A 20,718-nucleotide genomic window follows, 5' to 3' on the forward strand; every position below is an offset into this window, starting at 1 on the left:
ATCTGAGTATACCCGTATCTCAATCTTCGCTTTTTCAACATCCTCGCAAGATCAATGCCGTCCATTCTTCCAGCGGTAGGGGCAATATCCATGTACTTGGAATCCCGCACGACAGTCGACGCATATCCCAAAATCTCCGGTCCGTGAACAAAGTGCGTGATAGTAGCACTCGCCAAACCTCCCAGGAGAAGTACAATACAAGACAAAATATACAGGCCCATCCATATACCAGGGACGTGGAAGACTTCCACCAAGGTCTCAACGTCGACACCAACAGTGACATTCGGCTCAAAGACGGCATTTGCGTCTACGCTTCCACTGGGGGCATTCGAGAAAGCTTGGCTGAGGAAAACGTACGAGTTGACCAGCTGCGCAAGCCGGTAGCCAAAATCCTTGGGATCGATGCTAGCCAGCTCCGGGGGTGCATTTGCACCAGTCATGGTGATCGAAGATGGGTTCTCGAGGTAGTTCAAGGAAATATCCGACGTGTAGCTTGAGCCAAAGTGGTTTGTTGCTTGAGGCAGTTTCCGCGAGACGTAGCGGAATACCCGCGTAAAGGACAGCTGGGAGATGTTTTCATCGGCGTGGGTCTTTTGAGAAGGACGCTGAGCCAGGACAGTGCAATTCTGTCGAGCAGTGGAAGTGGAAGAGTCTCGCGAGCAGTGAACCCTCGACTCCACATACTTCTGTGTGACGCCGCAGCGAGATGTCGTGTAATCGGGCGCTCCATGGGAGTCGGTCTGCTCTCTCGCTTGGAAGAGCAACGTCGTCCGGTTTGCCACCACTCCCTTCTCATTAGCAAACACGTCGGGACGGTCGGAGTCCTCCAACTTGAGCCCGCGCTTAGTGTACGTGTCGTAATCGTTCCACTGCGCGTCGACAAAGTTGTCCAGGGCGAGATTCCATCCTGATACCCCATCTGATGACGTTGTCTTGTTAAGATTCCAGCCTTGCCATGTGCCGTTCGCGACGGTTCTGCAGCGGTCGGACATGCAGAGCGAAGTTTCGTTAAAGATGACTGCCGTCGCGTACGAAGCACCGGATTGGGTGTTGTATGAAAAGGCTGAGACGCTGATGTTATCGCATGCGAAATGCATGTAGCTCGACTCGACCGAAAGAGTTGAATTTCCTTCAGCAATGTGCGTGATAGGAACGCCGACGAGAGATGAGAACTCCATCTCCTCGTCATTTTTTGGAACGTCTTGCCACTCTGCCGTCTCAAAAGTCCCATACGACGAGAGCGCTGGGACCTTGACGTTTCCCCAGACATCCATCGAATCACTCTTTACAGCGTCGGGACTCAGAATCAGAGCATTGTACATGGCATTGACGATGGATAGCCGATTGATGTTATATGCGTAGCTCGTTGGCGAAGCCTCTGACCAGGATGCGAACTGGGACCGGGCATCAGTGTCGAAGTAGACGACACTTGAAGGTGCAATCACATTCCGAAGCCGAGTTTCGAGCATGCGCAAGACGGATTGGCCGCCCAGAGGCGAGAAGATCCAAATTAGAGCAAGTGATAGGGTCAAGAGGTTGAGGGCCCGAAGCTGAATGTGAACCAAGAGCGTGCCGCCGACGGTCCGGCTACCCATCAGTTGCTCCAACGCTCCCATGGTGGCGCCCCTTTCGAGTTTCCAACGGGCGATTTGGGACATGAGACGGCCTATGATAGCCGCGAAGATTATAGGGAAGAGGGTCGCAAGCTGGAACAGTCCTTGTCAGTATTGTGCTGTCAACTGGGAAACCTGAGGGATGAAGAATACATACGATGGTGACCGCATTTCGATATCGTCCAGCAGAGGTCTCGTCGGTCTCCTGCCCATTGATGCTCAACACCAGAAATGCAAAGACAAGAAACGCAACCGGGAGTACGACAGCAAAGACATCAGCCAGGATCACGAACGGCGTCCAGCTAACCTTCTGGAAACCATATGCGGTTTCACTGCCCTTGCCGCTGTCACTGCGGGCTGTCGTCGAGTTGCCGTCATCCGGGCTCTGCAATGGCTCGCAGACCGAGCCGCTACGACTAGTCTTCTCTCGAGTAACAGGTTCTTGGAGCGTCTTCCTCGTTGTGTCTCTGCCTTCGACATCTAGATTTGCGATCAAAGGACGTTGTTCCCGTGGTGCGTCTGGTGAATCCATCTTTACCAACCGAATATCAACTCTTGCAATTGTAAACGAGGCATCTGCACAGCAAAATGTGTTGACAAAGGTGGCAAAGATCTAAAATTTGTAGGAGGTGCCATTTTCTTTTTCAGAGCCGGACTCCACTGAATAGGCAACAGAATTAAAGAATTGGTGAGAACCTTGGAGGTGTAAGACGAGGAGGAGATCATGCATGAAACATTGCGCTAGCATCACAAACCCCTGGCCAAAATTGCCAAAGACGGTCGCCTTGGCGCTCGGCTGAAAATTGACCACCCTGTTCGTGGTTCCATCGGCTAAGTGAGCTATGCTTAAATTGGCGACTTGCAAAGGATATGCTGACGGGTGATTATACAGATTCAGGTTTAGAAAGACAACAAGTCTAGCTCTGAGCCCGAGGTTGACGGGCAGGAACATGAAGAACGGGCGACTCCGACTTGGATAACTGACCTGGATCTGCGACCTCATCAGATGGGCTGTCCAAAAATTCAGAAATTGAGAAATGAAGAAGACAATAACCCTGAGTGAGTCGCCTCTACGAATTCTTTCGACTCACCTAAGATACAGAAACTCGTTTGCGGAAAGCTGGTACCTGAAGCCTCTTGCCAATGCCAATTCGCCAAGACACTCGCACGCACACGTCTATCCATTGATTTGCAGAGAGTGGAAATTAAGTAAGCACTTAGTTCTCGTGGCTTTTTATACAGCTGCTAAGTTTCTTGAGCGATAAAAAGAGTGTTAGGGATAAAATAATGATCGACTAAGTAGTAACAGGAAGTAGTTCAAAACCAAGTGGATAGACTAGTTTCCATATCCGGCAATACCAACGCCCCTCAAGCGTGTCAAACAAGTTTTAGTTTTCAGGAGCTCGTTACTTGCGACGACTTTGTAGCTGCGGTGCTGAGATGCCTCCTGAGAGGGAACCAAGTGTTAATTTATGGAAGTCGCATCTCGAGACGGTCCGACAGTATGATGTATCCATTGGGATAGCCTGTTGAACAAAGAATACTTGTTGACTGAGCCCATTGTACGTTTGGTATGATCTTGTATTTCTTGCTTGTTTGTAACTACTGGGTAGCCAATTCCTCTTGATACGGCCTTGGTGGAAATATCACCAAAGTCCTGACTCCCCAGCAAAACGCCTAACTGTAAAATGTGATGTAGGAAGTAACGCAAGGCCACTCCATGCGAGCCAACCAGCACAGTATCAATTGCTCGCTCTACCACTTCCAATACCCAACGCCGAGAACAAAAGGCTTGTTCACACCTCACCTCTCACATAGGCTTCGCCGCAAGCCACCAAACCCGCTGTCCCTTACTCCTCGATGAGATCCTATCCCCCCTCTTCCACAACTCCAACCCAAAGTCCTCATACGGGTGAATAGACTCATCAGTCAACCCAAAATCCCGTAACTCCGGCGCCCAGCTCTGAATCTGCCCTAACACAGCCTTAAGCAGCGCAACAAACGCAAGCCCGTGGCCCCCGCCATCAGAATCCCGATGCATAGTATCAAAGTCCATATCGCACTTGTCTCTCCGACAAGACAACAGCAAAAGGTAGGCGTGCACCATTTCGTGAACAGCAACCTGCACAATCTCCTTGAGTGGCAGCGGCTTACCGGTACCGGTACCTGTGGTGGTAGTGGTGGTGGTGCCGTCATCGCGGTGGCGGACCGTGCTCAAGCGGATGACGATGCTAGGGCCCCCGGGCTTACTAGTCCGAAGCGGCTGCGTCCAACCCACCCTACCCCGCGTTTGTCCGACTTCGAGAAGGACTGGGTGCGATGCGTGGTTGATCTGGGGCGTTGGGAAGAGAAAGCCCAGGAAGCAGAGCTCGTCGATGGCTTTCATGAGGGAAAATATAGTGCTTGCCGAAGTGACTTTTGGATTTGTTTCGGCGCCCTTGTCGACTAAGACGCGGGCTACGGTGTTCCTTAGTGACTTCTCGGAGGCGGCCCATTGAATCGGTCCTAGCATGCTTTCAGATAGAGTGATTGCAACATCGTTAATGTTGTAGGACCGCGGTTGCGGTAAGCTGTCATGTTGATGCGATTTCCGTGAGTGATGTTGGCATTGTTGTGGTAGAAACCTGGCCCGCTTCGATTCCGCCATGTCGAGTTTTGCCATAGTCGGCGGTTGGGTAATCTTCTTTTCCCTCTTGTCGATTCCCAGAGAAACGTTTCCCATCAAGCTGTCATGTCGCAGTCATGTTTGTTTTGTAGACACTTACTCGCCATCTTGTCGCGACGGCGCTTGGATGCGTCTGTTTGGTATAACGGTCAACCGTCTCGGGCCTTGCGGCCCAAGCACGGCTCCCCTCACCTCAGAGCGTTTACCAAGAGAGGCGCATGGTTTCAAACGGGGGGCTCGATCAGCCAGTTTTCTCATCGTCGGCGACGTCGCAAAGTGAAAAGGGAGTTTTGACTGCCTCAAAGCGGTGGTTGAAGCCGTGCTGCCGTGGGCAGCAGTCCGCGAGGCTGGGTTGGAGCGAACGAATGATGATGTGACAGCGTGGTAAATTTGCCGTGCTAGCCAAGTTTTGGAATAGCAAATCTAAATGAAGAGGTTTGTAGAAGGATGGATTACAATGTCTTATGGTAGTCCTTCCGCCGACCCATGATAATGCACCTGTATAAACCCGATGTGGGCAGAAACACCGCCCAAGATTGTATAGTAGAACACCGTCGCCATGCTTAATATGATTTCCCACCCGATGAGACCGTCTCGCCGTAAGATCCAGACAAAGAGAATAACGTGCTATACACATGTGGGAGACGCATTTCGGCATCCCCTAACGTATGACGGGATGGCCTGATGTGGGGTGTTGTCGTAACTCAAGACAACAATTCCCCCTCGGTCATCAGTACGGGCCCAGTGCCCGTCGTATGAGTCATAAAGGTTTCGTTCGTGGGCAGATGATTGCCTGCTAGAAACGTAGTTGCCAGGGAAGAAGAGCCGGCCACGTGTCTCGCGGATCTCGCCTTCCTCAAGTGGCTCCACTTCGTCGAAGTCTTCCTCAGTCGTCGTTATGGTCGTGGATGTGGGACTGCTCTCTCTGCTGACTGGAAAGTACTCGCGATGGTCATTGATGTGATACTCCCATCGTTCCTGAGATCTATATCGGGACCTCTCGTAAGTCTGGTTGTCTTGGTATGTATGGTGACGGGGGCTGAGATGCTCTTGAAAGGCGGGGAAGTTGTGTCTGCAGGGTCTGCTCATATGGTGCATTTCGCCTTCAGGAAAGTGATCTTCGTCCTCTCGGAAGTGATCCAAATCCGCCTCCATGTTCCGTAGGTGCAGGTTATCCGGCCCAGCCCAAAGATCGATGAGCTCCGCAATCCGCCGGAAGCCTGCGGTATGTCCACCACATTGACGAGCCTTGACGCCACATTTGATAAAAAGATAGCTGTGAATGAGCTCATGTAAGAAGGTGGAAATAAGAAGTCGTCGATTGTACTGCTTGTCCTTCAAGATTGGGTTCGACAAGACGATAAGTGTCTCAAAGCCTCCCATTTTAGAGCGTCGAAGGGCTGTGGTGCCGATGATGTGGTCCCTGTACTGGGCGCTAGATGCGTGGGACCAATCCCAAGTGACGCGCTGTGAAAGACTGTTGTGGAAGAAGATCTCGTTTGCGGCGGAGAAAATGCTCTCCAGAGCATCGTTGTCGATGGAGAACTCAGCACGCCGAGATCGTGGTCGGATGAGTGATCTCAGAATCCGTTCATGCTGAGAATCCTTGGTACGACGCCGGCCAAGCTGCAGCCGATCTTCTACGAGCCTAGCTGCGACATCGTCGTCGAGGAGCCTCAGATCGTCCTCGTTGGCGGCGCTGTAAATGTCTGTATCGGAAGAGATGGACAAGCCAGAGGCGGTGCGCTCCATTTGCAATGAGGTGACATCGGCTTCGGCCGGCTCGGGCGTTGGCGATGTTTGCTCTCGGATCACTAGAAAGGACAGGTTCTGGACGGGAATCGATCCCCGCGGCGGCCAAACGGGATCCAAGTCTGAGGTGAAATGTGATACACGAGCCCTTTTCTGGAAGGGCACGTCGTCATGTGCGTACTCATAGTTGCCGTCGTAGATGTCGCGCTCATCGGCGTGACCAATTCTCCTTTTGCCACCCAGAACGTAGAGATTGGGATTGAGGACGTGGCCCTCACCTTGGGAAAGTGGCCTTGCCTCCCCGCCAACCACCCAAAACGCCATTGAACATTCTTGAAATATTGCAAAATGGAAGAAAAGGGCGAAATTGGTGGGAAAAGGCAAACTTCGGGAGGACGGAGGTGTAATGAAGTGTGGCAGTCCGGGGGGTGCTCAAGGTGAAATACGGGCGACCACTGTTGGTCTGGGCGTCATGTGCGCCGGAACCGCATTAAAGAGGCCGGTGGAGAAGGATGCCCGGCGCCGGCGGCTGGAGGTTGCGTACGGCAACTAACGAGGAATGGATAGCTCGGGAGGACCATGTAAAAGAAACGAAACAAAGGTTCAGTTTCGAGGTACGACGAAATGAGGCGAGGACCAGGCACAGCAGAACGATTTTTCGAGCCAGTCTGTTCTGCTGGACAGACATAGCTGCATGGAGAGACCCAGCTCAGGGCAGGACAGCGTTGCATGGCCCGTCTAGGCCCCCCTTGACTTGCTCATCTGCAGAATCCCGACCAGCGGGACGAGGGCGACTCGAAGCAACCGAGAAGTTTGGGTGGACGGGAGCCGGGCAGCGGACACCGTCGTACAAGCGGTGTGAGGGAGCTAAGACGGATATGCGTGTGCGGCGTTGCGCATCGCAGATTTAGTGCGAGGTCCATCGCTGCCATCCCCCGACCAGTGCAAGGAACGTGGCGTTTCCAGGCGGATTGGCGTTGGAACTCGACGAACCTACACAGTAAGCTCTGGGTACGGATAGACTTCCCAACCTTGTCCACCGCTGCTATTGCCCGCCTCAACTGTGAGATGGTGCTTGTCAGGCGAGACACTGATAGTGCGTGCATGCATATGATAATACAGCAGGGTAAGGTTATGCCGCCGTCTCGACTTATGTGCAGCGATAGTAGACAGACGGTCAGCTCGACCGCCTCTCTCGTCCTTTCTCACCCACGGTGCAAGGTAGGAGGGTGTGGAAGTGTATCCGAATATTGCCCTCTGCGTGCGTGTATGTATCCGTAGGCGCCAAACAATGGGAATTACGAGTCCGCCCCAAGTCGATGGTTCGCCGACTGCACACGGGATTGGAAGAGAGATCCCAGGTCAAGGCATGCGAGGGCGGTGGGGTTCGTGACAGGTGGGCGAAGCTGTCGGGGAGGAGGAGGCGAAAAAGTCGAGGACGAGGGAGCGGCCGTGTTTAGCAAGATCTGGATTCGGCAAAGGGGCTGGAATTTTGCCGCCCATGATTGGTTCTGCAGCTTCGGACTCAGTCGCTCATTGGTTGCCTCATCTCCGTGCATCTGTCCCTCCCACATCGACTCTCGTCGCCTCCTTTTAATGAGGCTTTCCAACCCTCGGGTTTTCAAGAAATTGCCATCCACTGAAGCAACCGCCCAGCCGCTCCTTTGCTGTATCTGCTGTCGCTAACTTGCCAACTTGTTCATCATCCATGATGGCTCGGCGAGACCCACGGAACATCCTCCGATGCAAGCCCAGTCGGAGAGCAAGGGAGAACGTGACCGGGAATCTGACTCCTGCACCTCGTCCAGTCGGGCCTGCGTACTGCATCTAGACAACACTCCTTGGCTGCGCCGCGCCGCGCTGCTATGCTATGCGATGTGTTTGCGATGCACCAAGGATTCCGACTTATTGTTGTTGATGCAGCGAGCAACAAAACAGCGACTATCCAGGAAACGAGGGTCCAGTTGATTGACAGCGGCATTTGCTGGTGCATACGTGACACTTGGGGACGAAACGATGCTTTTCGCCCTGTCTTCGTCAGGGATGTGTCCCGGTTGTTGAATTCGGTGCCGATCTTTGCTGTCTCAGCCGGTATTTTTCAGGATCTTGCTTGCTCGCCTCCCCATCCTATCCAAGCAAAAGTCCAAGTCCAACCGAAGGACGATGTGATCTCGCAATGCTGGCTTGTGAGGCCCGCAACACATTGACTACGTGCGCCTGTCATTCTTGATTTTTCGGCCTCTTAGGCTCGGACGAGACAAGCACAGACTGCGGGCAGGTCGAACTCTATCTGCTTGACTCTTCTTTGCAGCTTCGACGAGACTCCATGAGACCTAACTATATCCCGACTTCCCCTCTTGGTAAGAGTGGAGAAATTGGAGCTCTTTGTCACTTCGGGGGATGATGCTGTGATGCCGTCCCATGAACATTAATTCGATGAGGGGGTGTGTTTCGTCTGCCGTCGATCGGTTGCGCGCTAGCAGCTCGATTTCCACGATCAACAGAAATGACAACGTACGAATACTCCGCCAAGGTGAAGCTGATGGGACGCAAGGCAAGCTTCGACTGATGATCGTGAGTTGGACACGGAAGGCCTCAAAATGGTACTCCATAGATGATGGACGGAGGGATACCAAGGTCTCGGGTGATGCGTTGCCGAGGCACTAGGTGGTCCCTGACGGACCCTGAGAATGTTGCGGCGCTCAGCTCGTCGCAGATCCTGGAATACCTTCATCGACGCCAAGATGTAAGAGCTGGTAGTAGTGAATTCGGCCCAGACATGCCGACACACGGATGATGGAAGACAGAATCAAAGCAATGGCCATCTGGAGGCTGGCTCGCCTTGTCAAAAGGAGGAAGTCCGACAGGGTCCATTGGCAGGGGTTTGTCGTGGACCACTGGGCACCACCTTATCGCTTATCTTTATCCCCTATCGCCGTCTTTAGCACTAACGTCCTTGGGTCTAGGCCCTCGGCAAATAAATGGGTCTGTGAACAGCTCGGTCGTGCCTGCTTCATCTAACGACATCTCGCTCCTTCCTTATTTTTGGTCGTGATAACTCGCGTTGCCCGCGCGCGACAGGCGTTCGCACACTCGCCAACAAACCTCCCAAATATTCATTTTTGTTCCTATGTCTGGGCGGGCTTCCTTGAGCTTCATAGTTTTTTTCTATTCACGGTTTTCAAAAATACACTGAGAAGGCAGCGCACGTTAAGCCCAGGCCAGGCTCATTTCTGTCTTGGGATTTTATCCTCGCTCAGCTATGTAGATACCTGTGAGGGATCTTGTACTAGTAGTGCCATCCATTTAGTCCTGTTCAAATCATTTAGTTTTTCATGTCTATCTCAAGTCGCAAAAAGAGTTCCTCTCCTTGATCCCATTCGTGCATTCATGGTTTGTCAGTGGCCAACGGATTCACTTAGAACCAATGATTGCGCAATTGAGCGTTGCAAATCGATTCGTTGATAGACCTGGGGTCTTCTAACCATTCATCATAAGGTAATGATACTGCTTCTTCTGGCTGGGATCGTAAGCAGAAGAGGGTGTCGAGGAAATAGCAAGACTGTTCAAAAATGAATATTGGTTGTAGGCCCTCCGCTTGAAAGGTGTAGAAGACGTCGAGGCCGATCCTCATGTAGGCTAAGGATACGTTACACTAAACGGAGTAAACCTCAAATATCTTACAACAAACAACGACATCTCCAAGATTCTCACCTTGAGGTTCGGGGAGTAAAGGCAAACCCCCGTTGTCTGGTTGCCTTGAAGTACAGCTCACAGTTGGCGGGAGGGGGTGATGGGACCCACACCCAGTCTACGCCTTGGGTCTTGTTGACATCTCGAGGTCAGCATCACATCTGCCCAGCTGAGCGAAAAGGTTGCACCATGTTGAGAGGTTCTTTCTCTTTTCCAACTTCACAGGAAGGCGCGATGCCGGAAATCCTTCCCACACAACAGCAGCTATTTCACCTGCTTGCCGCAAATTCCCCTCCTTCTCATCGCACAATATTCCTCTCTCACACAACCCTCTCTCACTTCTCACTCTTCATTATTGGTACCGACCAATTTTTGCGAAGAGCTACCTTTTTGTCTCTGCTTCTTACAAAATTCCATAACCGTCTTCTCTAGGAAGCGCACTTTTTTTCGGGAATCAGAACTCACTTAGGAAACATCGGCAAATCCAACTTGCTTGTTCAACTCGCTGATTTTTTCAAGGCTTCACTCGAGAATCTTAAAAGATCCAAGCACGAGCAGGCTTGTCAGTACGTCTAGGCCCTTACGACGGTCAAGCAATTTTTCGGATTCACAAGAGCACTTCTCTATTGAGAGCGCTATTGGAAAATTCGTCTCGAGCATAAAGTTTGTATCATCACTTTCGCATCCTCACATTGCTTCACCTTCACCTTCGAGAAAAGCTGAATATCTATCACCTGTTCGACGAACACTTTTGAGCGCTTGCCTCATCCCTCTCAAGTTCTGAGTTTCCTGCGACATCACATATAGCTGAAGAGGTTGCTCGCGCATCGAACATTCTTCATCAACAACAGTGATTGTTCCAGCCCATCAGCGATCGCCTTTATACGAACAAGCCGGCTATTTCATCCCACTTCTTTCATTCTTGCTTCAAGACAACCCATCTCTTTCAGCACAGAAAGCACAACGATCTCATCGTCGCAGAAATGACAGACAATCACGGGATCAAAGAGGTGAGATGTTTCTTTGTTGCTGGCGAATTCTGACATTGAGCATCATACTGACATTTCCCAGCGACCTCCCAAGCGGTCTCTTACACCTAACAAGGCCCTCTATGCTTCATTCAACGAAGCTCATCGACACATTGCTCCCCCGACTCCCGAGATTCCTATTGAGTTCGACGGACATCTAGGCGATGAAGAGCAGCTCACAGAGGAGCAAGTCGAAGACATTTTAAGTGCCTCTAACGAATCCTCTGCCAAGTCTCAAGACTCCAAGGATCAGAAAGTACCGAAGAACTTAGAGCTACTTGCCGAACCGGATGCATCTGGCCACCAGCACAAGTTCGACAAGCAAGCTTCGCCTTCTGCTGTCGAGTCCCAAATTCAGACGAACGACCATGACCGTCAAGGATCTGCCTCTCCAGACCTGTCGGATGGTGACAATGCCTTCATAGACTGTTCTCATTCGTCCTTTCAGGAGTCCAAGGAGCAGCATGACCGACCAGATTCTATCGATGATCCTTTCAACAGCCAGCATGCCGCCACTGAGTACCCAGATGCTTCCTCATTCTACCCAGAGGATGGTGATGACTTCAGTCTAGCCTCCACCGATACCGATTCAATGAACATAATCAAGGTTGAGCCAAAGTCTTCGCCTGTTTTGGCCTCTTCCCCTATTCTTTCTCCTCCAGTTGCAGCAAGTCCATCATGGCACACCGAGGAAGCGGACCAGTCTTCCCACATTGACGACGTCGTCAAGAAAGAGACCCCCTCTGGCTATTTCAACACTACTCACCTTTCTGGCTTGAACGGAACCCAATACCCCATCTTTCTTGATCACGAAGCTTTACAGCCAGGCAACCAGAGCAGCCACTTCCCTATCTTCATCGATCGTGGTGCATTTCCCCCTTTCTCAATCTCTACTGACCAGCCTGTTCCCACAATTGAGCAAGCACCTCAGTCTGATTCCAACTACGATGGGGACGCTTCTGAGTATTCTGACGACAAGATCACCTGCCAGGACAAAGGGAAGGCTCCAGTCAAGTTGTTGAACCCCTTTCATGCCTTCTCCAATGCATCTTCTCAAGCTTCGGATCACAATGTTGAGCAGTCTGAGCCTGGCAAAGAGAAGGTCTTTCTACGCCCCCATGTTGAGAAGGAAGTTTCTCGTGCTCTTCAACACGTCACTGGACTCAGCCAGCCATCCAGTGGTCTCATCGGCCGTGTTCGCCAATCGCATCTCCAGAGTTCACATCAGTCACCTTATCACAGCAACTCTGATCAGCAAAAGAACGACTTCTACCATGCACCAGCTATTCAGCCTAACTGGCAGATCACACAATCCGGCATCAAGGTCCCTGTCCCTGTTCCTGCCCCTTACACTGGAGATGAGATTACCATGCAAGCAACACAGCCCTACAACGCCATCAATCACACGCGAATGGCTACAATTGCCTCAGAGGACGCAGAAGAGCGCACTGGATTAGAGGGAGATAAAGACTGGCAAACTATCACTGATGACCGCGAGTACCCTACTGGCTTTATGGGCAGAGTCATGACTGGTAGCAGCATTGCCAACGTCTCAGATGCACTTTTGGTACAACATCAACAACAGAATTCTATCGCCCATCACAATATTTCTAACAAAGGCCGAGAACCCTCCACCACCAGAGCCAGAGCATGGTGGGAGAAATCTACTCCTCTACTGTCAATCCCGTCTTGTTCCGCCTCTCCTTCCTACCCATCACCTCCTGCGTGCGCATTGCAGAATAGACGGCGAATACAAGGTGACTGGGATGAGATCGAGCTTGGCCCTATGCCAGCTCCCTACCCAGACTTCTCTTGGGATCGTGTCCGAAACAACCGAGCACAGGATGACGAAGAGGCAGCACAGCCCAGTCGCAACGAGTTCGCTAATCTGCCCTTCCCCTTGGTCCCCCGTGAGGACGCGGCCAGGACTCAAGCTTTCCGTCGCGCCAGTGGCCTCGAGGACCATACTCTCTCCGGACAAATCGTCTCCCCTGGCCTGCCTTCTTCCTCAAACGGCGGTAGCCACGTCTACCCTCGCCCTGCCTTGAGAAAGAACTCTGCCAGATCCTTCTTCTCCCGCACTGAGAACCAAGGCATCGATCGCCGCACTATCTTCATTGGTAAGTCTATCGTCTCCGCATTTACATGCCCTACTGTCCTTTCAATATCTGTATAAAGCTCTCCTTCTCCCCTCCCTCTGCTGCTTTCTTCCTCTTCTTCTTCCCACAAACAACACTCTTCAAACCCAGGGTTGGTCACCCATTTATAAATAACCAACAAACCCTCCCCCCCCCCCCCCCCCCCCCCCAAAAAAAAAGACCTCGGCTCCAAACCTTTTCCGCCTTCTTTCAAGATCCCGTTCGAATCCCTGTTCGAATTTTGTTCGAAAAAAAAAGGCTCGATTTTACTTCGGGGGAGCAACCCCCTTGCTCGAAGCAAGTCCTTTGCTTTTCACTTTGTCAGCAAGAACTCGTTGGCTAACCTTACTTTTCTTCCAGATCGCCAACAACACCCATTTGGGTGGCCGACCCGCGAGTACTTCCCAACCCAGTACTCGTCGGTGTCGCGCCCCCAAACCGCCGACCAGGCGAGGGCGAGGAAGAGGATCTCCGTCCCCAGCAAGATAGCAACCGCCAGCCATCAAGCTGCGGCGGAGGCCCTCGCCATCGACCAGTCTGCGGGCTGCCGGGCCTCTCCCCACCTCTACTCCTCAGAGGTGATGGAGAGGTACCGTGCTCTCAGGGCCGTCCGTCAACTCGGCGGTCGAGGCACGGATACCGAGCTCGCGGACATGGCGGCCACCGTCCGGGACCAAACCCCCCTCCCGAGGGGTGCGGTCTGCCGCCAGGCGGTCTTCTACTACGCGGTGATGGGGGCGACCCTGTTGCTGCCATTCGTGGGGGCCGTCACCCTCGTCTGGTCGTGGGATCGGGTGTTGGCGGGCCTCACCGGTGGAGAGTGCACCGGCCTCTCCTTTCACCAAAGACGCAACCTGCGCATCATGCTGCTAGTCGGCATGGCGTTGTGGGTTGCGGCTTTCGTGGGGGGATTGGTCGCGTTCCTCTCTCTGCGCGGTTGAGCGCCGAAGTGTGTCCGGTTGTTTTTTTTGTGCTTTTTTTTCGTTTTTGTTTTTGTACGAGTATGTGAGTTTACCCTTGTCTCAACACCCAGTCTCTTGAACAGGATTCTAATTTGGATAGTAGACTACGACACCACGAGAAGTGGGGGGTCCCTGCCTACGGGCACACCCAGTTACGCCAACGTTTTCTGCGGTTTTGTTTTTGGGGGGCACGCAAGAAAGGAGAGATGGAGGGAGATAGGGGTGGGTGGTGTTGGTGGTGATGGTGGGCGGCGGTGGCCGAGGAGAAGAAGAACCCTGATTACAACCGGGGAAGCCATACAGAATGGTACAGAGCACTTAGGAATAAGACGTGAAGAATTTCAACGAGTTTGCTGATCACGGAGAGTACACATGTGGAACAATTTCTAGAATGTGCTCACTGTATTATAGGAGCAGCAACATGGTATCTAAACGCCCTAGCAACCGTCAAGGAAAACGAACGTACGCTCCTTGAAATTCTATGCACACATTTAACCGCGGCGGCGCGTGCTGGGACCCTTCTTCGCAGGCGTCGAAGTAGCCGAAGAGGACCCGGTAGAAGGAGCAGCAGGGATGGGGACTTTCTGCTTGCCCTTGGCCTTCTTGGAGGGCGCGTTCCAGTAGTACGCCATCTGGGACGCGAGGACGGCGTTGAGGAGGAAGCCGGCGATGAAGTTGTACAGGATGAGCTTGTCGTCGATCTCCTGGAGGGTGGTGAAGATGCGGGAGAGGGAACCGGCGAGGTAGTTGAAGACCTGGCAATTGCACATGTTAGCACCTGAATCTTCTGAAGGCTTCCCATGCGGGCTAGGAGTGATTTGACTTACAGCAAATGCGCTGAGCTGCCCGGTGCCACCCTCGGACCAAATCGCCAGAATCTGGGGAACCTTGCTCGCGACGCTCAACACACCAGCGCCAGCCTGCAAGTATCCCAACGTTTGCATATCCACCAAGCTCCCAGCAAACAGCGTTCCCAGTGCCACAGCCAACGCCGTCACAAAGACAGCAGCCAAGCTCGCGCGGCCGGTATAGTTGAGCACCAGGACGGTAATGATCACATTCTGGCCCATGATGAGCGCCGTCTCGCCGTAGGTGCTAAAGGGGAATTGGTTGCGGTAGTTGTAGGCCAGCGAGACGAGGTACGAGGCCGTCTCCAGCAGGTACGAGAGAACAGAGATGCCCTCGCCCGACTGCGACGACGTGAGCTTGCGAATCTGCGGCAGCTTGACGATGCTCGAGACGCCGACGATGCCGAGGCCGAGGCCCTTGGACAGGCCGAGCTTGATGCAGTCTACATCTTCGACGTTGATGTCCAGCAGGAGGGACTTGTAGCAGTGCTCACCGATGATGGAGACGCCGAGGTCGCGGATCGGGGCCGGGAGGTTGTGAGTGACGGGTTGGAGGGCGGAGCGGACGGCGTCCATGGTTGCGGCTGGGGTGTCTGGCGACGGGTAATACGGGTGAAGCTCGTTCTTGGTATTTACTTGGTTAAGAGTCGCGCGCCTTCAATTATCGCGTCGTCGGACTATATAGGGAGAGTTGCGACAGGTCCACTCGGAAGGGCAGAGTGGTGAAGTGAAGGGAAAAAAAAGTTAGCAGATGTTGAGAGCCACTCGGCGGACACGTTGAAGGAAGGGTTGAGGTCACTGTGAACCCTGAGATGGAGGCAAGGGGGCAGTGAATTGAACCAGTCGGTGAATATCAAGTGGGGAGCTTAGCTGCAAGAGCTGACCAATCTTAGGCCTGTGAAACGCTACCTACACCATCCCACGTCCTTCCTGCGCTGCATTGCCTGTCCGTTGAAGTCCCATTGAATCGCGAATGGACAAATTCCCAATTCGCCATCTGAACCAACTTGCGACACAAGACAGTTGTCGGCTTTCATTTGAAAGCCCTCTTCACACCCTGTCGAAAGTTTCCCGTGTACCGAAATCATACCCACCAAACGCCTAGAACCCATGAAGCCCATTTGCAACCCGAAATGCCAAAAAACAAAAACAAAAAACCCTTCGCAACGCCAGCAATATCCGCATATCTCGACGGTGACGGGAAAGCCGATCACTTGTTTCCCTTCCCACCATTCTGAGAGGCATTGAAGCTCTTGATAAGAGCAGCGCACTTGCCTAGATTTCCCTTTGGCTCCCAAGTATTCTGGCTCGAGCCGTATCCCCTCCACTTCACCATGTACATCTGCATCTTGGTCTTTGGGTCAACGCGTGCGCCAACAATCTTCTCGACGTCGTAAAACTCCTCGGAGTAAGTAGGAGAATCCGAGACACCCTTAGCGGGACTATTTTTGGTAGTTTTCTTCGGGCGAGCAACGCCTCGACCATGGGTAGTCGCAGCCTGTCATTGTGTCAGCCTCAATCCGGTCTTGAATTAGGTATACCGGTGCAAGTACCTTCTTTTTCTTCTCCGGAACTGCTTTCTCTATGGTAGAAGCACGGGTAGATCGACGAAGGGTCGTGGCTAAAGAACCATATGGGTTAGAATTCCGTTTCAATCCGGTGAACAACTCGTAAAGACCACTAGAACGCAACAGGTTCCTTCCACTCCCCAGCTTACCCTTGGTGACTGGTTCAGCTGGGACCGGTTTACCAGCCGGTTTCTTGGACTTGGCCGAGACAGCATTGAGAGCCTTTCTGGGACGACCACGCTTCTTAGGAGCTTGAACCGGCGGGGGGGAAGCATCGTCTCTCTCAGTATCGCTAGAACCATGGTCGTTGGGGCGACCTCTCTCATCAGAGTCGGACGCATCGAGGGGAAGCGCTTTATTTGCGGCAGGCGCGGCTTTCTTGGGCTTGCCAGTCCTGGTAGCATGTCGGCCGGCCGGTGAAGCGGTCTCAGGCGTGGCATACTGAGATGACAACTGGTTCTCAATCGAGGCTTGGACACTCTGGGAGGACTCAGCCAGAGGCTCTTGGCCCTCAAGCCGCTTGCGTCTTTTGCTAGCTTTGCTGGCGGCAGGTTGACTAGACTGGCGCTTTCTGCCGGCCGACTTCTCGGGGGCACCAGCCGGCTCGGCAAAGTCGGACTCAACCTTCGGGATTGGCTCGTTCTCATCCTCACTTTCGGCACTGTTGACTTTGCTGTCGACGATTTAGCGTGAACCAGAAAGCGTAGAAGGCGCCGATGACTTACGCTGCGGCCGAGGAAGCGGCGAGCTCGTTTTGCGTCATCGCGACCTCCCGACCTTTGAACACGAGCGGCGCCGACATCGTGGATGGCGATAGTAGTGACTATTCTCTCGAGGGGGCTATGGAGAAAGGAAGTCAAGTCGGGTATAGCGATGCGATTCGAAGACTAAGGAAGACCTGGTGCCTTGATCTAGGTAGGTACCTTAGGCTAGCCAGCGCAACTAGTGATGGGTGGGAAAGAGTTCCGATCCAGTCTACTTGAAAGAATGGTGTCTACCTTGGGGCGAGGTTGCTAAGTTGAAAGAATCACTCGAGGAAAGAGCCTCACAAATTTGACTGAGCCGAGGAAGGTCCGACCGAACGTCAGAAGCAATTTGGGTGAGTATTTAGGGAAGGAAGGCAGTTCCTCAGGAAAATAACCTTTCGGACGAAATTTGATATAAGGTAGGTATGGATGGATGGATACCTTCCTACCACTTAAGCCCAAGACCAGATTCTTAAGCTAAGGTGAGGTAAGTCCGGACGGCAAGCTGGTCACTTGAGGCAGTAGGCGCTTGAATTGGACTTTGCATCCCTAGACTGGACAATCCAAGTGAAAAAGATGCCTGAATGACCATGGTGAACAGGATCATAGGTAGATACGGCCTTAAGACAATTTCGGTCATACCTGCACTCCACACTCGCCTCAACATTGTGTCTCGAACAAGACGTTCATAAGGCACCGGAACCAGTCAATCTTGATTAAGTGTTTGTTTCTAGAAGGTACCTTACTGCGAGGGCGAGATGCAAGGGCGAACAAGAAGCCTGGGCGAAGAACAAAGAACACATCTTGAGGGATCTCTGCGGAGAGATGCTGAGCACAAGCGACTGCTCATAACTTGTTGTCGTCTTATCAACGGATGAGAACGACTGAGGTGTGCTGACCTCCCTCAGCTCGGCTCTGGAAACTCGGGATTGAGTATAGCTTAATGCATTCCTTTTGGAATCCTTCAGAGAGACTTGAATTTGGAAATGTCAGGCCTTCTGGGATGGAAGACGTCGTGAAAAAAGCCCCAAGCAAGGTAAGGTACATGGAAATGACATCAGGAGGCGGAAAGACAGCTAGCAGGACCTTCACTATTAGCAATACAGCACTGAATTGGAACGCCAGAAGATGTATCAAGCTGAGGTAGTCAATGATTACGCCAATGCTTGATGCACGTATGCTATTCTGCGACAAGTTCAGCCTGTCCCTATACTATGCTTCATCTTAATCGTCGAGTTCCTCCACTCGCTTGTCTCCAAAGTCATGAAGTTGCCCTGACCTCGCCGCCTGCTCCACAGGATTCTGGATGTCAACAATACCTGTCTTCTTGAGCCTAATGATCTGTTAGCATGTATCCGAGTCGCGGGGTAAGTGTAAGTGCCATCTTGCCTTTCAAACAGGACGTATAGTCTCTCTGCCTCTCTCTCCTTTTCTTCTTCCGTCATATCTGGGAGTTCAACGTGTTTCTCCTTGTCTACGAACTGTCCCGTAATGGGATTGACAGGCCGCTGCTCCTCGCCCGTGCTGAACGCTTCAGCAGCACTAGCTGGGATGGGGATGTTGTTCTGGAACAGGAAGCCTGATGCAAAGCCGTATCCAACGTTCTCAACAAACTTCGAAGCATCCTTGTCTGACATGTCGAAAAGAAGATGGGAGATGGCCTCCCGAAGATGGGGAGTCAGTGCATTGGTGGAGTTGCGCAACAGGCGTGACGTCAATGAGGTGCCGCGGCCGAGAACCTCCTTTCTGTCCTGCTCGGTGGGAAGAAGCTTCTTCCTCATAGACGTCTTGGCACTGTCAGGAGCGCCATCGTGCACACGCCGCAAAACACCTATCAGCGGCGTTACTAGCTGCTCCAATTCATTATCCGGATATGCCTTCAATGCTGCGTCCAGTATCTCGATAAAGCGATCTGCCACCTTGGCAGGTTCGCTCTTGGGATAAAGAGCCCCCTGAACATCTTTGTCCTCCAGCTTAAGATCCAGCAGAGCGTTGACAAGAGTGTTGAATGGCGGGTCAAGCGGTTTGTTGGATGGGATGTCATGCTTCCAAAGTAATGCAATGATATGTGGAATGGCGCCTGTAAATGCTCCCACTTCAGAGGGGCAGAAATGGGAGACGTTGAAAAGTAGCTTCAGAGTCTCGTTGAGAGCCATGTCTTCCATAGGATCGGCTGATACATGGGTTTGGGAACTTCCCAGGCGCTTTTGGTGCTTGGAAAGATTCTCAATAACAATATCGGCCAAGCGGTGTTTCTGGATCAGAGCGATGAGATCGATTTTGGTTCCGTAGGTGGTCAAGAACAAGACTCTGGAGACAAGAAATTCATCGTCGAAGCTGTCATTTTTCAGTCTCCTGCAAGCTTGGTCCTCGTAGCCAAGGTCAACAAATGTTTGGCGGGCCTTAGGATTCAATAGCATCGTGTTGGCCAAAACCCTCAGAGCTGCCCTTGCTGTGGAGTTGGACGGGCTATGGAAGGAATGTCTTGTGAGCATCTCAATACCCTGTAGTGTGTTAGTGGCAGCAGCACTCGTCGAGGGCAGATATAATTAATGACCTCTGGTGTAAAGATAGGATCCGCGTTGGTTGGGTCCCGCCCATATATCTTTAGCTCTTCAAGAGCAGCATCACGCTCTTAGATATATTTGTCAGCTTCACGACCGAAACAAGCATTGCATAGTGAATCACACTTACGATGAGGGAGCAGGGTGGGCTTTTTCAGATCGTCTTCCAATTTCTTCATAAGAGCAGTGACGGCCTCGAGTTTTGCTGAAGAATCGTTAGTGACACAAGTTCATACGCCCGGACGGGTCGTCGGGGATCCCACCAGGGCCGGCGAGGTTGGCCTGCATGGCGAGGGGCTGTGACATGGTGCGGCGGGCAGAGCTGTGCCTGTAGTCGGGATCGGCAATGGACCGGATCTTGGGCGAGCCCGGCCGAGAGAGGCTAGGGGCACTTGATTTGCGGCAGACCCTACGTTCCTTGACGCTCAGCATTCTCTTCAATTTGGACGCCATGATGGGCCGCACACACTTCGGATAGAAGTGTGAGATGCAAAGACAAGGTTGAATTACCTTTTGGGGGTGACAAGGAGAAGGATGGTCACTTCCTGCAGTGGCGAGAAAAGGATGTGCGGCTCAACGGATGTGATTGTGGCACTCGATCTCGAATTCAAGTGGCTTGATGTCTGACAGACCTCGACGATTTCGGCCTACCTTTAGGTTCGGTAGTGCGTCGACCACAAAGTTGTAAATCTGTCGAGCTTCGATTCGTGTGGGTGATGTAAGCCTCCGAACACCTGGCTAACCTTGTTGGATGTGCAAGGTAGGAGATATTGTTAATTAGTTGGTGTTGTCGTTGGTTAAAGTGAAGATGTGGCTGGGATGGAATGCAGAGGCATCTGGCTGAGAAAGGGGAATGAGCCAGAAGACTGACTGACTATGAGACAGCAGCAATCCTTCCTTCCCTCCACCGTCGTTACACAAGAAGAGGGGCGCTCGGTGACCGTCAGGCAGTTGGCAGTTGACGCGAGCGAACAGTCCGTGCTCTTGCCGGGTGTGCAAGCCACACCTGTGGCAGGAGTGCCTGTCTGACCTTAGTAAGCATTGTGATCGGAGCTGTGGGGCACTTTCCATGTTGCTGTGGTGCGGAACATTTTGGAGGGCAGCTTCAGCGGCGGAACTGCGAAAGCATTGGATGCGAATT

The 20,718-nt window shown here is 52.4% G+C and overlaps 7 protein-coding genes across 7 annotated transcripts; 1 reads left to right on the top strand and 6 right to left on the bottom strand.

The window, feature by feature from the left end:
- On the bottom strand, window positions 1–2,422 carry BDP55DRAFT_252141 (uncharacterized protein; the record flags this gene model as incomplete). Its single annotated transcript, XM_060566284.1, has 2 exons — window positions 1,771–2,422; window positions 1–1,706 (listed from the first exon to the last, which is right to left on the bottom strand). Coding segments are annotated over exons 1-2 (2,081 nt in total), but the record flags the coding sequence as incomplete, so codon positions are not given.
- Window positions 2,423–3,423: 1,001 nt separating this feature from the next.
- On the bottom strand, window positions 3,424–4,260 carry BDP55DRAFT_696164 (uncharacterized protein; the record flags this gene model as incomplete). Its single annotated transcript, XM_060577553.1, has 1 exon — window positions 3,424–4,260. The coding sequence occupies one exon, from the start codon at window positions 4,258–4,260 to the stop codon at window positions 3,424–3,426; it is 837 nt and encodes a 278-aa protein (XP_060426248.1).
- A 645-nt stretch (window positions 4,261–4,905) lies between these two features.
- BDP55DRAFT_558717 (uncharacterized protein) lies at window positions 4,906–6,354 on the bottom strand (the record flags this gene model as incomplete). Its single annotated transcript, XM_060569831.1, has 1 exon — window positions 4,906–6,354. One exon carries the CDS (start codon window positions 6,352–6,354, stop codon window positions 4,906–4,908), a length of 1,449 nt encoding a protein of 482 aa, XP_060426249.1.
- A 4,352-nt stretch (window positions 6,355–10,706) lies between these two features.
- On the top strand, window positions 10,707–14,064 carry BDP55DRAFT_718161 (uncharacterized protein; the record flags this gene model as incomplete). The annotated part of the gene is made up of 4 exons (XM_060578397.1): window positions 10,707–10,733; window positions 10,795–12,871; window positions 13,250–13,894; window positions 13,955–14,064. 3 exons carry the CDS (start codon window positions 10,707–10,709, stop codon window positions 13,828–13,830), a joined length of 2,685 nt encoding a protein of 894 aa, XP_060426250.1. The 3' UTR covers window positions 13,831–13,894; window positions 13,955–14,064.
- Window positions 14,065–14,107: 43 nt separating this feature from the next.
- BDP55DRAFT_673289 (uncharacterized protein) lies at window positions 14,108–15,498 on the bottom strand. The gene is made up of 2 exons (XM_060575585.1): window positions 14,679–15,498; window positions 14,108–14,606 (listed from the first exon to the last, which is right to left on the bottom strand). Exons 1-2 carry the CDS (start codon window positions 15,273–15,275, stop codon window positions 14,343–14,345), a joined length of 861 nt encoding a protein of 286 aa, XP_060426251.1. The 5' UTR covers window positions 15,276–15,498; the 3' UTR covers window positions 14,108–14,342.
- Window positions 15,499–16,023: 525 nt separating this feature from the next.
- BDP55DRAFT_252196 (uncharacterized protein) lies at window positions 16,024–17,199 on the bottom strand. The gene is made up of 3 exons (XM_060566285.1): window positions 16,417–17,199; window positions 16,253–16,320; window positions 16,024–16,197 (listed from the first exon to the last, which is right to left on the bottom strand). The coding sequence occupies exons 1-2, from the start codon at window positions 16,912–16,914 to the stop codon at window positions 16,282–16,284; spliced, it is 537 nt and encodes a 178-aa protein (XP_060426252.1). The 5' UTR covers window positions 16,915–17,199; the 3' UTR covers window positions 16,024–16,197; window positions 16,253–16,281.
- A 999-nt stretch (window positions 17,200–18,198) lies between these two features.
- BDP55DRAFT_252214 (guanine nucleotide exchange factor synembryn) lies at window positions 18,199–20,169 on the bottom strand. The gene is made up of 6 exons (XM_060566286.1): window positions 20,088–20,169; window positions 19,841–19,986; window positions 19,708–19,782; window positions 19,571–19,647; window positions 18,403–19,517; window positions 18,199–18,346 (listed from the first exon to the last, which is right to left on the bottom strand). Exons 2-6 carry the CDS (start codon window positions 19,881–19,883, stop codon window positions 18,238–18,240), a joined length of 1,419 nt encoding a protein of 472 aa, XP_060426253.1. The 5' UTR covers window positions 19,884–19,986; window positions 20,088–20,169; the 3' UTR covers window positions 18,199–18,237.
- Window positions 20,170–20,718: the final 549 nt, after the last annotated feature.

Source organism: Colletotrichum godetiae, assembly GCF_030913485.1.
Source record: "Colletotrichum godetiae strain CBS 193.32 chromosome Unknown BDP55scaffold_39, whole genome shotgun sequence".
NCBI classification, from domain to species: Eukaryota; Fungi; Ascomycota; class Sordariomycetes; order Glomerellales; family Glomerellaceae; genus Colletotrichum; species Colletotrichum godetiae.